Below are 15623 nucleotides of genomic sequence, written 5' to 3'. Positions count from 1 at the left end.
ATCCAGACATGATCTGTAGTAAGTACACTTCAGCTGTTTGAATTGAAATCCATGGAGTACTTTTAAGAAACAATTGCATCCTAAAAATAAGGTCTGATTGATGCAGGACAGGGCAACTACTGTACTTCCACTGCGAAGAGCTAGTGGATGGGGCTGTTGAGTAGGGTTGCATGGTCCCTGTTTGCTTTTTCTGTGACAAACACAGGAACAGTAGCAACTTGAGGAAGAAAGAATTTATTTGGCTATAGCTGGACTTCATAATATGACTTTAAGAAAGGACTCTGCTATTTCTGACTTCTGACACTTGTCTTTTGTAAGGTTTACATTCTCTGTGTGTCTAAATAATTTACAGGAGAATTTAGTGGAGAGCAAACACCACAAGCTTGCTCGAAGTTTAAGAAGTGGACCATCTGACCACGATCTCAAACCCAATGCTGCCACAAGAGATCAGCTAAATGTAAGAAATTTTACAGACTGTATAAAAGCAGCTAAATGGGCATTTTATTATAGCCCCGATTACACATGATTTTAAGAGTTGGATGAATTATGTAACCTCATGACTTCAACAGTTTCATGTTGTCTGCCGAATGTTGTTTTTGTTTGTTGTTGTTGCTTGACAGGTTTTTTTTTTCTTTCTTTAAGCTATTCAGGGTTTCAGTAATTCTGTCACCATAGAGACTAACTAGAAAACTGTAATTGTTCTCAGATGTCAGTGTTCTTTGAAATGATCCCTGGGGTGTTCCTTAAGAAGACTGGTATCTAAGCTCACAGGATTATGTATTAATTGGACAAGAGGAGGGTTCATTTCGTTTCTACCGATTTTATGGCACAAGGCATTGCCCCTTTGCCCTCCTTACTATCTTGTTGGGTTAAATAAGCTCTGGAATCAGATGTTCATGTGGAGCACGGTTGTCTCGTCTTTGCTTCTGTGTCCTAGTGACTGCTGTCTGGATGGATGCCTCAGCACATTCTTGCCTTAGTCGACTCTGCGGGCCTTCTCCCGGCTTGCATAATAATTATGTTACAGAAATATTAAGCAAATGAAAAATTAAATGAAATGGAAATACATATTAAGTGCAGTAAATGTTGTTCTTTATCTTTTGTTTTAGATTATTGTGAGTTATCCACCAACCAAGCAGCTCACATATGAAGAACAAGATCTTGTTTGGAAATTTAGATATTATCTTACTAATCAAGAAAAAGTAAGTATGTTGAATAGATTATGTATTAAATTTACCTCTAGACGTTTTTACTAATGATCAAGGGAAAGTAAAACCACTCTAAAAATGCAGCTGTGGTCAAGCAAACATGCTAGCCGACAGTATACTTGCTACACGGTGTTTAAAAACGTAGTAAAAGGCAAATACCCCAAGACCCATATTCCCGTGTATCAACTCCTAAAAGGGGAATACACCAAGACCCATATTCCCGTGTATCAACTCCTAGAAAGGGGAATACACCAAGGCCCATATTCCCGTGTATCAACTCCTAGAAAGGGGAATACACTAAGGCCCATATTTCCGTGTATCAATTCCTAGAAAGGGGAATACACCAAGACCCATATTCCCGTGTATCAACTCCTAGAAAGGGGAATACACCAAGGCCCATATTCCCGTGTATCAACTCCTAGAAAGGGGAATACACCAAGACCCATATTCCCGTGTATCAACTCCTAGAAAGGGGAATACACTAAGGCCCATATTCCCGTGTATCAACTCCTAGAAAGGGGAATACACCAAGGCCCATATTCCCGTGTATCAACTCCTAGAAAGGGGAATACACCAAGGCCCATATTCCCGTGTATCAACTCCTAGAAAGGGGAATACACTAAGGCCCATATTTCCGTGTATCAATTCCTAGAAAGGGGAATACACCAAGACCCATATTCCCGTGTATCAACTCCTAGAAAGGGGAATACACCAAGGCCCATATTCCCGTGTATCAACTCCTAGAAAGGGGAATACACCAAGACCCATATTCCCGTGTATCAACTCCTAGAAAGGGGAATACACTAAGGCCCATATTCCCGTGTATCAACTCCTAGAAAGGGGAATACACCAAGACCCATATTCCCGTGTATCAACTCCTAGAAAGGGGAATACACCAAGGCCCATATTCCCGTGTATCAACTCCTAGAAAGGGGAATACACCAAGGCCCATATTCCCGTGTATCAACTCCTAGAAAGGGGAATACACCAAGGCCCATATTCCCGTGTATCAACTCCTAGAAAGGGGAATACACCAAGGCCCATATTCCCGTGTATCAACTCCTAGAAAGGGGAATACACCAAGGCCCATATTCCCGTGTATCAACTCCTAGAAAGGGGAATACACTAAGGCCCATATTTCCGTGTATCAATTCCTAGAAAGGGGAATACACCAAGACCCATATTCCCGTGTATCAACTCCTAGAAAGGGGAATACACCAAGGCCCATATTCCCGTGTATCAATTCCTAGAAAATGTCTGAATGAACTTTGGAGGTGGAGTTGGGAGTCTGTGTCTGCCTCTGCAGTTTGTATACATGACGCAGATAGGGTGTCGTACTTTATTTCCTGTTGTTCTAATGGAGACAGTTTTTCATCATAGATGAAGTCCCTCTTCCACAGCATGGGAAGAGTGAATCCTGACTCCTTTCTCTCTTATCCTCTTTGTCTCTGCACTCCTTGGTGACCAGGAATGTAGTTACACTGATAACGAGAGCAGGTAAATTCTGGAGATGATGGGAATAGAGGAAGAACGGAGGAGTGGAGCTTGTGTGAAAACTGAGTTAGTGTCAGATGGCTGGTTTGCAGGAAGGAGGCCGTGAGAACTGGACTTCTGGTAAGGAACTGGAGAGAGAATAGTGGTGAACTTCCAGCACTAGGCCCCAGTCTGAAGGCTAGTTGTTGTGTCTGCACTGTTAGTGCTGAGCAGCTTTGTAACTGTAGGATTGAAGCTTTAGTTTACTGTGTGTCATACAAGGTGATTCCATGATAATGAATTTTGTATCTCTTGGAGCTCTTGAAGTATTTTATCTTAGGTTGAGGGTCAGAGATTAATTCTTTAAAAAAGCAGATTCACTTATTTTATTTTATGTGTATGGATGTTTGACCTGCACAGATGTATGTGTCCACATGTGTTCTTAACCAGCTGGTGAATGCTAGGGACCTTTCAGTCCTGCGGCAGACCCATAGTGTGCATTGTACATCACTCACACAGATAAGAGTCTAGTGCAGAGCCACAGAGGTCTACATGCTGCCTCTGGAGATGCTCATGTTTGTGATTTAGAAGGGAAGGGTTTAGTGGAGATGCGGAGAATCGAGCAGCAGATCTGCAGCAGGGTTTCTGAGTGCACTGGGCAGAGCAGGGATGCTTAGGGAAGCTGTGCATCAGGCAGCCGTCATCTCATGGCAGAGAGCGGACCAGTGTGATGCAGTCTCATGAAATGGTCTTCTTGATTCCCTCTGTTTTTCTAAGGCAAAGGTAAAAATGAAGTTAGCCATGATCTTAAGTTAGCCATGATCTTAAGATCCTTAGCTTTTCTTCTGTTTCATTATTGATGACTTGGGAAACCCTTTGTGGATGAGTCTTATCCTTTCTCTCTATGAAAAGAGGCAGAGGATTTTATGTTGCTCCAGCTCTGAGGACCTGTTCTTCCTCCTCAGTAGCGAGTGGCATGTGATTCTGAATTCTGTAGAGCTTGAGTTAGTTCAACATGCTGTGCTAAGTGAAGAGTCAGTCATGTGGTCACAGAAACATGGCTTCAGTGCTGCAGTCAGCTTCTCAGAGCAGAACTTCCCTTGACAGAAAGGCTTGTAATATAAACCCTTCCTTTTGTCTTAGAAGTCACTGCCCACTGAATTCAGTCACTTGAAGATGCACACAAAAGAACTCCGTGCCGGTGCGATATAAGATGTGTGGCACATGTCATCTTATTTCCAGAGCTGCAGATGGAGCTTCAGTTCTCAGACTTGAAGGATCTAAGATCACTGCATAGAATAAACAGTATTTTTAATGTTCAGGATATAAGTGACGGGAGTAGTCACCACACAGCAGCCTGTGGATCCTATGATAATAGCCGGGTAGAGTGCGCATGCCCCTTTGCCACAGCCCTAACTAGCACACGGACATTCTTTCAGTCTGCTCCTCGTTGCCGTGGGGTTGGTGAGCACCTGGGCTTCAAGAGAGTCAATCCTGACCTCAGGAGGGCTCTAGCAACATTTGGTGTGGAAATTAGTTACTAGGAAATGACACTTTTGTTTTTTTCTAAATGACCTGTCTAAGGAGTGTTGGATAAAAATCTTGAAGACCTTACCTTATTTGCTACTAAAAAGTTTACAGTAATAAGCATTTGATAAGACCACTAATGTTTATGAAATATACTTATTTTGGTTTACATCGGACAAGAAATGACTCTTATAGGTTCCTAAGTGTAGATTTTAGAATTTTCCAAGCTAGCTTTTATGATGAACTTTCTTCAAAAAATGTTAATTAGTAATAAATGCTGTGACTGTTGAAATTGCCAGCGGGTACAGGTACTTGACCTGAGTTTAATCCCCAGGGTCCACATGGTGGAAGGAGAGAACCACCTCCTGAAAGTTATCCTCTGATCTAAACAGACAGACAGATGCACACACACACACACACAAACGTAATTTAAAGAAGTTATTAATTCCTTGTCTTTTGATTCTGTCTGGGGAAAAGTAATAGGGAGGCCCCGTCTCAGTGAGATAGCAAAGATGTACTTGGTTTTCAGAAGGCGGCATCTGACACTGTAACATCAGGTTAGAAGTCATCTCTGTGTTGCCAATTAGTTGGTATTGAACCAGAGCAGAAGTGGATTTAGCTTAGATATATTTATTATCTGCCTTTGGCCTAACTGTCTCTTAACATATCATGGCTCTGCTTACATACGTTAAAATTGTCTTAGACAAAAGATGTTGACATCTAGTTGAAGTGGAATAGTGATATACTGCTTAAGGAAGCATAGGTAATTGCGGTAATAAAGATGAGGGGCAGTGCCTGCTTGCTGTGGACTGAGGAAGATACCAAGTTTGAGTGTATTTGGTTGGCACTGGTTATCTGGTTTCATTGTAAGCACGTGTTCAGGTTCAGGCAGGAAGAGTGGCGTGAGAACAGCCTGGCTTCCCACCTGGTAATTGAATTTCACTGCCACCTGGACTCCCTGAGTCAGGAAGTGTGGTTTAGCGTGTGGGGCTTTAGGGAAGATGAGCTCAGGTACATTGGAGCAGAGCTGACGATGAAAAGGAAACATGATTAGGATATCTAGGAAATTCAAATAGTGATAAAACAGTGTTAGGCTAGAGAGAGGTGGGAGGAGAATGCACAAAATAAACTGATTTTCAGGCCTCCCTCTCTCTCTCTCACACACACTCACCCATGTGTGTGCGTGTGCACGTGTGTTTTAAAGTGACTGTATTGGAACAGCAGCAAAGTAGACTTTTATAGTGGTTGTGTAGAAGTTCAAGCGTGAAGCATATGTGGCAGATGCTCTAGGCGGGTGGGCTAGGAAAACAGTGTTGGGGATTTGGGAGGATTTCACTCAGTACAGAATGACAATGTGTGCTTGGTAAGGCTTCTCAGTTTGGAAGCTAGAGTCTGATTAACTAATTTAGTTTTTAAATTTTTTGAGGTTATTTGTGATTTAAGGAGCGAGTTAATAATGGTCTATCTTTATACTGCTATTGCCGTGGGGGGGAGGTGGGGGAGCTAGGGAGTTGAGTGTGCATGTATCCTCTTTCTCCAGCTTATTTTTTGACACAGGGTCTCTGTGAACCTGGAGTTTACCCAGTTGTCTAGAATGACTGGCCCTTGAGCCCCAGGGACCTTTCTGTTGTCACCGCCCATGCTAAGTCCCTCATGCTTATGGAGCTGGCACTTCTGGGAAAATTGTAGAGTTTTGTTGGAACAGGATTTTAAAATATTAGAGCTTTCTTTCTTTAATCTGTAGGTGATAAATTGGTAGCAGAATTAACAGAGCTGTGCGTTCTGCCAGCAGTGCTTCCAGGAAACCTGGCCATCAGGTTTTCCTTGAGGACAGCGGGAGCATGCCCTTTTGAAGTGAGCATGGGTTGATGGTACAATCAGGAATGACACCTGCAGGGCAGCCACATGCACATTTGGGGACATGGCATAGCCAAAGAGATAAGCTTCTAGGAACATGCAGCCGCCTGCCACACAGACTGCTTGTGGCTGGTCCTGTACCTAGCTGTCTTGGTGTTTGGGTTTTAGCGTTTGTTTTAATTGCATGTCTCTTTAAAGAGTTGCTTCTCAGAGAGACATCCTGGTTTCTGTTTCATCTTCATCTGAAATTATGCAGCAAAACCAAGGAACCCCCTTGATCAGATACTGAGTGAGGCCAGTTGGGGAACTGTCACCCTGACTTACGGAGTTTCTTGTGAGATGCTGTTGATGTTTTAAAGCTAAGATTGTTGCCAGTCTTGTTAAAGTTGATTCAGTTTGCCTCAACTATTCTTTGCCTTGAGGCCTCCAATATTTTTAAACATCAAAAGCAAATTTAAAAACTTAAAGTGCCCTATAGTGTTTTTATCCTGGAAACTATAAAGTTACAGGGAAGGTGTCTTTCTGTCCTGTGTCCTGCAGTGCTGCTTCTGTTGTACAGATTCCTCTGGCAGAGACACGTAGATCTCTGCCTTCATCTTTCGCCTGGGAGTAGGATATGGTTCCTAAATGTCCAATCTTTCTGATTCTAGGCTTTGACAAAGTTTTTGAAGTGTGTTAATTGGGACCTACCCCAGGAGGCCAAGCAGGCACTGGAGCTTCTGGGAAAGTGGAAGCCTATGGACGTAGAGGATTCCTTGGAGCTGCTCTCCTCGCATTACACCAACCCGACAGTGAGGCGGTACGCTGTGGCCCGCTTGCGGCAGGCTGATGATGAGGTGCGTGACGTCACGTTCACTGTACCCTTGCTTTACTGTCTGACGTGTGTGTTTGAGAGGATTTCTAAGGGAAAATATATACAGATATAATAGTTAGGTTTCCATAAGTATTTAAAGTATTTCTGCAAGGGCCGACGTGAGAGGAAAACCGAGTTCCATGTCTGTTACGTGATGGGCCCCTCTCCCCCAGCGCTTTCCACTAACACCAGAGCTTGCTAATGAAAGGGCATTAATGGAGCCCTTGGGAGGTGGCCTGAGCAAGGAGTCTCCATCCCCATGGAGCTTTAGGTGTAGCTTTGTCCTCTGTGTAGACACGTTTTCATGCTCTGGGCTCTTCCTCACATTGGCACAATCAGTGTATCCATTGGCCATCAGTAACTGAAACTGCCCTTTTGGACAGGCAGGTCTAACTTTTGGATATTTTTTTTTAATAATCTTTATAATAACTGTTGTTTTATGAAACCTTCATAAGAATCTTAATCTTTTTTATATGCATTTTTTATTGATATTTATTGAGCTTTACATTTTTCTCTGCTCCCCTCCCTGCCTCTCCCCTCCCCCTTCAACCCTCCCCCAAGGTCCCCATGCTCCCAATTTACTCAGGATATCTTGTCTTTTTCTACTTCCTATGTAAAGTAGATCTCTGTAAGTCTCTCTTAGTGTCCTCATTGTTGTCTAAGTTCTCTGGGATTGTGGTTTGTAGGCTGGTTTTCTTTGTTTTATGATTAAAAACCACCTATGAGTGAGTACATGTGATAATTGTCTTTCTGTGTCTGGGTTACCTCAAAATGATGTTTTCTAGCTCTATCCATTTTCCTGCAAAATTTAAGATGTCGTTATTTTTTCTGCTGTGTAGTACTCCATTGTGTAAATGTACCATATTTTCCTTATCCATTCTTTGGTCAAGGGGCATTTAGGTTGTTTCCAGGTTCTGGCTATGACAAAGCAGCTATGAACATAGTTGAGCACATGTCCTTGTGGCACGATTGAGCATCCTTTGGATATATACCCAAAAGTGTTATTACTGGGTCTTGAGGAAGGTTGCTTCCTAAATTTCTGAGAAATCACCACACTGACACCCAAAGGGGCTGTACTTAACCTTAACTTGAAGTAAGAGACCATTGACAGCTTTATGAAGTTCAGCCCTTTCTACGGCAGTGTGAATTTTTACTCACGGCTCTTACAAAATCCTTTGTAGTTTTTAAATTAAGTGTGTCGTCTGACAGTTATGTTGTTACTGCTACAAAATGTTCACTTATTTCTCATTATTTGTTAGGTAAAATAAAAAGCTGTCATTGTATGGAGCTTGTTTTTTGTCACCTCACTGCCCCTCTTCTGGTTCCTGTGCATGATTTGGACCTCTCAAATGCTGCATATACTTTTCAAGTCTCTTTGCTCTCCTCTCATTGCAGCTAGACACAAATAATGTACATCTTTGCCTTGCTTTTATTATGAATGCGTTTAGTATCTTGTCTTCTGAAGTGTTTTTCGTGGTAGTTTTATTCAATCTTAGTTTGTTCAGACTGGTTCTTGTTTGTGTATACTTGTGCTTGAGTGGGTGTACTTATATCAGGAAAGTGTGTATGTTTATGTCAGGAAAGATTCTTGAAACCATCCTCTTTGGGTCTTGCTCTTATGTCAAATTGCATTGCCATATGTTTTCCTAGAGCTTTACCACTCATAATCATAAAGTATATCTCTTAATATGCTTAAGAATTTAATTTTTTAATAATTCTATTTAGGAATTTTTAGAGTATTGATTCTCACCCTTCCGTGGTTCAGACAGGGAAGTTCTGTTTGAGAACTGATTAAGAATGGTGGTGGAGACACACTGGAGGAGCCGTTTGTATTCCACACAGAGAGCTCAGCACCAGTAAAGGCAGGGGCAGCAGAAGAGCGTGGGAAGTCCGCATGTGCTTGCATGGACAATGGCTCCTGTCTGCAGGCGCGGGGAAGAGCTCTCACTGCAGCCTTGCTCTCTGCAGCATGGACTGGTCCGTTCTGGGGAAAGGCAGTGATAGCTATACATATTTCTTGTGCTTCCTGGGAAGTTGTTTTATTCACTTGGGTAGAAATCTGTTTTTCCCCTGCTTCTTCTTCATTTTACTTAAAAGCTTCCATCTTCCATGTGTAGAGGAATTTTATATTTTCCAGCGTGTTACTATATAAAGGAAGAGCAAGTGGTTTACTTGGTATTCCTGTTAATTTATTTCTCTACAAGTGGAAAAAAATAAGTGTTTGAATGTGAGCACCACTTCGAGGCTTCCCATTAGAGAACATTCCGATGAGGAGTGGCTCAGGGCCTGTTTAGTTCCAGACTCCTCCTGACTGCAGTAAGCATCAGGGGACTCAGACCGGGACACAGATGCTTCAAGCCTTTAGTACTTTCCTGCTTTCTTGTTTTGTTGTTTAGACAAAAGAAGAGAAATCATCCGCTGGCCATTTACTATGTGCTGCACACTCTCCAGTCTTACTGTGTGCTGCACACTCTCCAGCCTCTCTTGCTTATTTAATGGTTGTGACTGTTTCTGCAGTCTTTGCTGCCCTGGTCTTTTCTAAGTAAAGACGCAAGGATGCACCCAGCAATTCCGTAGCTTAGAAACTAACATCCCAGTGGCAACAAACGGAAGAGGTAGAGATGCAAGTCAAGTGTTTTTCCCAGCTGCTAGAAATAAGTGAGTCTATAGAGTGTCTATAGTGTGTCTATAGTGAGTCTATAGTGTGAGTCTATAAGCGAGTCTATAAGTGTGCTTTCACCTTCTAATGCCAATCTCTTCTCTATTCGTTTGTCTCTAGGATTTGCTGATGTACCTACTGCAGCTGGTCCAAGCTCTGAAATACGAAAACTTTGATGACATAAAGAATGGTTTGGAGCCTACGAAGAAAGATAGTCAGGGTTCGGGGTCAGAAAGTCTGTCAAATTCTGGAATCAGTTCTGCAGATGTAGATAGGTATGGCTCTTCAAGGAAGATTATTTTTACATGTGACACTTTGTCCCTTTTCACTTATTCTCGCTCTTTTATTTATATTGTTGTCTCCTTTCCTGTCTCCCCTCATGTACCAAACAGACTCTTGCTTTTCTAACTAAAACTCACCAAGTGAACTCAAGAATATATACGCACAGATTCCTAGAGACCATTCTTGCCTTCTATTCAAAAGAACTGAGTTAAAGTCACAAGTCAGCCTCCTCGCTGTGCAGCCTTACAGTTCCACACTCGTTTATGTGATTGCTTTCTCCTCTGGAAAGTTCCAAAACAGTAGCAGCCCCTTGCTTGGAGATAAAATGATTACGCAGGGTTTTGCATCTCGCTTATCTCTTATCCACTTTCAGCTCCCAAATTCTAAGCAACCCTCTTCCTCCGGTGTCCTCCCCTCCTCCGGCATCGAAATCCAAAGAAGGTTCAGATGGAGAAAATCTAGAGGTGAGTAAAAAGCTTTGCAAAATTATGGTGCAGGAGGTTCTGTCTATTGACGTTCTGTGTTGTTCTTTAAGACTTTGTTTTGATTAGTAAACTAACCATTGTAACTTTGTTCAGTAACTGACTTTATGGTACGTGTAGTGACCTTCCCCCTCATGTAATATGCTGGATATTACTTGTTTCATTTTATTGGTGTTCTGAGCATATACATAGGTTTATATGTAAAATGAAAATAAACTAATTCAAATATTTTATCAGGAAGACTCAGGATGTTCGTTTTCATATATTAATGAATGTTAATGCAATAGTCAGTATTTGTAGTTGTACCATAGAAGTGTATGATTCTGTAGAATTATACACTAAGCAGATGTTTTTAATTTATACAGGCAGGTGAACTCAGTGTTGAAGGGAAACAGAGAAGCAGCTCTCCTAGACTAGTAGTTATCTGAGAACCTGCACCAGCCCTTGTGTGTATGTTGAGAAACAGTGGGGGCCGGTCCAGAGTGAGGACATGGGCGTGGAAAAGAGGCGGTCTCAGGGAGAAGCAGGTGTCATTCGTGTCGGGCCTGCAGGTCAGCACAGGGATTTTCTTTAGAAGCTGTTGAAATAATTGAGGTGAACATCTTGGGAACCTTATGCAGGGAATGCTGTGACGTGATGAGGTTGTAAATGTTGTGTTCAGAATGTCACCCTGCTTACTACCTAGCAAGCATATTGTAGCTTAAACAGTTTTATCTATTTCTGACATTTTTTTCCTGTGACTGATAAACCAAATTTTGGGGGGCTGACTGCTACTCGTAGTGTTCATGTAATCCAATCCATCACAGAGCAGTAGGATCCTTTTGAGTGGTGGCCACCCCTCTTCCTCAGCCTCAGAAAATTAACAGTATATAAGCCACCAGCACCTTCATGTTGGTCACACCTCTTTTTCCTGACTGAGATACCCAGTCTCTCCTTCTGCACACCTGAGCCGTGTCTTCTGGCCTTTCTCCTTGTTTCTTTCTACTCCAAGAAAGACATCAGTTTATACGATCAGCTAAATGTAAAAAATGATAAAACCCTAGGTTTCTGAGATCTTGGCTAGAGGATGGCAGGTCCAGCTTTGAAGGGGTGGTGGAGTCAGTGACAGGAACTGGAAGCAGCCAGGCCACAGTCATGTGCAGGGAGCAGTGAATTAATACAATTAATACAGACATCTTTGTGCTTACCTGCCTCCTTCCTCTGTCAGTTCAGGATCTCCTGCCCAGGAAATGATGCCACCCACAGTGGATGGGAGTTCCTTCCTCATTTAATATAACCCGAGATAATCCCCCGCAGACATGCCCTCAGCCTGAACTAGAAAAATCCTCATTTAGACTCTTTCCACATGATTTTATGTCACGTTGACAGTTATGTCCGTCACAGAGTGAAAGTTCCCTGTGAGAAGGGGGAATTGTGAGGGTTCCCCTTGTTTGTTTTATGCCTGCTTGTAGGTATTTCCTTGAAATATTTTAATCTCTTTGTTAATTAAATGCATCTAACAAAGGAACCCCTTTACTGAATCCAGAAATTTGGAAATTACTGTCAATTCTATCTTTCTCATTTCCTCTTCATCGCAAACCTCTTAGTTATGTTTCAGACATTTCTTACCTTGCTTTACTTGCCATCTTCACTTTCTAATCTATTCTTAAAATGTTTTAACTGACCTCAGGTCTGTACTTTTCAGACACTCGAACTAACTAAATGTCAATCAGCCTGTCATATGCTCCTGTTAAAAATCTTTTCTTGGGTATGGATATTCTCTGCTTTTCATACTCGGTTCACACTCTATATTGTACCCAACAGCTGTTGAATATTTTGACCATTGTTTATCTCTTAAATTTGTTATTTTACTGATCACTGTAATTGAGCTTCATGCCAAGCATAGGGCCTTTTTATGCACGGTCATCTTGTGTTGACCTAGATGTGATGGTTTTACCATTGTCTTTTCAGATCCATTGAAACCATTTCCATGATTGCTTTTTCATTGTCTTTATTGACAATGATTACCAAATATATTAATCAGGAGAACAAGGAACTCCTTGACCTCTTATGTATTGTCTTGGTTTGTTGTCTGTTTGGAGTGGGTAGATTGTAGGATGGATGGGAAAGATAGATGGCTGGATGAAAATCTGTACCATAACTTCAGGTATGAAAATCTGTACCATAATTTAGGACCTCTCATTTTCCTTCTGTCAGTAACAGATGGTGATATGTGTTTCTTTTAATTTTTTCAGCAAGATCTATGTACCTTCTTGATATCAAGAGCCTGTAAGAACTCAACACTGGCTAATTATTTATACTGGTATGTGAAAATAATTTTACTTGCTTTGTATCACTCCTTTGAACTACTTTGCTCATGCTGTAAACCCAGAAAACTTACAATAAAGGTCCTCACCAACTGTGCTGTGCTTGTGCTGCTCATCGGCATCAGCTGTGTTCATGGAAGTCGGTGCCATCATATTCTTCGTCCGGCTAACCTTCAGAACTATGCTGTGAATGCCTCTGGTGACTCCTCCCCAGTTTGGTCTGTTCTTTTGTTGTCATTGTGGTTATTTCAGTAGTATGTAATATTTTATTACTTTTTAGGAGTGTATTTTTACATTATTTACCAAACAATTAGAATCCTACAAAAATGGCAATTGAAATTAAAAATTACATTCTCTCATTTTAAAGATGAAGAGGCTGACGCAGAAGGATGCTCTAACTGAGCTTGGCAGGTACTGATTAGGATAGATTGTTTGCCATTTGCAGAGGGTCTCGGGAACTGTTTTCCATTCTTCCCTGGGTAGTTAAAGGATAGCTATCATGGTTTGCATGAAAACAATGTAAAACAAAGGTCCAGAGAGGTCACTTCCTGTACCAAAGTTAGTGTGAAGTATGGCTCCCTCTCCTTCTAGAATCTTGAGGCAGAGGCCATATTGATAAATACATTGAAACAGTGGGGAAATATCACGGGTTTAAATGAGGACAAATGAGTCCTGTTCACTTTTGCAGAGGATCTTAGGGCGAGCTGGACAGGAAGTTGGATTTTTAACCATAGAAATGATTTCCGATTCAATTCTCTACTTAATTTATGGCCTTAATTTAAATAACACAAGTTAATACATGTTCATTCTGAAAACTTGTCATTTTTAGTAATCATAAGACAGTTTCCTTTTCTTGAAGAAATTTAAATGCCATCTTACTTTAGACTGGGTTTGAAAACCCTGTTGTATGGGTTGAATCAAGATTCAGCTAATTTTTCCTTTCTCAGATAGGAAGAGAAGCAGAGTGCTTGTAAAAAGCGCAGATGCCTGGCCTGCATAAGCAATATTGTCTAAGCCTTTATGGTTTTCTCTGCCACAAAGAAAGACTAATACCAGTGATTTTTATGACATGAGTAATTTTCTCCAATGGGACCTGTGAGTTTTCCCTTTGCCCAATGACTGAACTACTGGAAAGCCAAGTATCTCCAGGTGTCTACTTCAGCAGTTGAATGTATTATTCATAAAAATATATTCCCTTCACACTAAGTATTAGGATGCCCTTGAAAATACATTGCAGAACATTTTGTCTAGTTTTAATTGCCTGTTTTCCATTTAAGAGTTTACTTAGAAATTCTCATATTGCTAAATCACTATTTTGATTTAATAGAAACCTACAGTTAATGTTCCTTGCATTCCTATCTGAATGCTTTAGTGTACTTCTGTTCACACTATTACAAAAAGCATTTCCTTGTGAAAAGCTAAGTAAATATTTAAAAAAGAAATGACAAAAGAATTTACAGGGAGCGTAAAACATGGGCAGCCCCTCTTCGCGCTCTTGGGAGCATTACTTCCAACTCAGACCCCATGTGGGTTTCTCTCTTCTGTCTCTAATTCATTGAACGATTCATTTTCGGAGAGGTAACAGCTCTCCATGTAACACTCTATACATATGCCTGCAGGCCAGAGGAGGGCACCAGATCTCATTACAGATGGTTGTGAGCCACCAATGTGCTTGCTGGGAACTGAACTCAGGACCTCTGGAGAAACAATCAGTGCTCATAACCTCTGAGCCATCTCTCCAGCCCCAACTCTACACATTATGAATTTAGAAATATTCATTGGTGAGAAAAACGACTGATAGTGACGCCTGACTTTGGCAGACACTGCTATTTTGTGAGTGTAGGATACTTATATGAGAAACAATTTCTAGGTTTTCTATAGTGATGAAGGTTCTGAATGTGAACCAAGTGTGAGGATTTAGAACCTCACCGAGCTTCTTCTAACCTAACAGATGAATGAAAATTTCCAGTTTGCTGATGTCCTCTTTTCTTCTGAACACTCTGGGTTTCTTTGCTGTTTTTCTTTGTTTTCCAGTGGTTTCAATAGGATTCCTGCTCTAGCTAAAGCCTTGACGGGCTAGTAACTGTGCGGACGGCCCCTTTAAAACGAGTAGTGTCACATTTTAATCCACAGAGGGCAGTTCTGTCTGTAGTCTGTAAAATGTTGGCATCAGAATCTATAAATCCTTACAGGTTTTTATTTTTATAGTCACTGCAGTGTGGAAAGGAAGGTAAACTTTCGACGCTGTGACATGTTTTCTCCAGCTTCTGAGGCCTTTGAAAGTAATAAAAGTTAGTTACTCCACAAAATGAAATTTCCAGGGAAGAGTGACCGCTGGTGCCATCTTACGTTGAGTGCCTGGCCAGATTGTCATTTTCCCCCTTTAGATGACAGCGAACTGTGAAATGATTGGACGCCGGGTGTTTTGTCCTCGTCTGTCTGTGGAGATGATGCTCATTTGCATGTTAGATGACTCATTTCTTCTTTAGCAGAGCGTTGACTTGAAGCCCTAGAAAGGTGTTTAATATGGAGATCATGCACCTTCAATTTCTGGAAACGCTGTAGCCATTTCCACTGCAGTTAGCAGGTAGTGAGCAGTGGTGAGGCCTGCAGACATGGGCATGCTTGTTTGTGGATGAGTTTGCTACTTAGGTGCATAGGAAAAGAAACAAAATTATAACAGTGGTGGGGCCATGAGTTTAGGCAGGCAGGCTTAAATTTGGTGAGATCACAGTGATGATTTTGGAGTCTGAAAATACTCTTCTTCTCTTCTGACATTCTTATCTGCAGTCCTCGGGTGACCACACATTCTAAAATACCATAATAAAATATATGAGCTTATATCGTGTGGGTCCTGGCTGAATCCTCTACAACAGAGCCATCCTCTAAACCGTCTTTCTTGATAGACGATCCTCAGAGCTGTTCATCTGCCCTCTGAGCACCTGAGATGTGGGCAGTATGAAGTACTGAAGTTTG

At 41.5% G+C, this 15623-nt stretch overlaps 1 protein-coding gene across 1 annotated transcript in view; it reads left to right on the top strand.

Moving 5' to 3' along the window:
• Nucleotides 1-15623, top strand: part of Pik3c3 (phosphatidylinositol 3-kinase catalytic subunit type 3) — an 84555-nt gene that overhangs the window by 28380 nt on the left and 40552 nt on the right. The window contains exons 8-13 of the mRNA XM_057788901.1: nucleotides 353-457; nucleotides 1110-1202; nucleotides 6716-6901; nucleotides 9698-9852; nucleotides 10233-10323; nucleotides 12576-12643. Of these exons, the coding sequence (XP_057644884.1) occupies nucleotides 353-457; nucleotides 1110-1202; nucleotides 6716-6901; nucleotides 9698-9852; nucleotides 10233-10323; nucleotides 12576-12643 (698 nt within the window). The remainder of the gene's footprint in view (nucleotides 1-352; nucleotides 458-1109; nucleotides 1203-6715; nucleotides 6902-9697; nucleotides 9853-10232; nucleotides 10324-12575; nucleotides 12644-15623) is intronic.

This window comes from Chionomys nivalis, chromosome 14 (assembly GCF_950005125.1).
Source record: "Chionomys nivalis chromosome 14, mChiNiv1.1, whole genome shotgun sequence".
Classification (NCBI taxonomy): domain Eukaryota; kingdom Metazoa; phylum Chordata; class Mammalia; order Rodentia; family Cricetidae; genus Chionomys; species Chionomys nivalis.
This window is presented reverse-complemented; position numbering and strand designations above follow the sequence as displayed.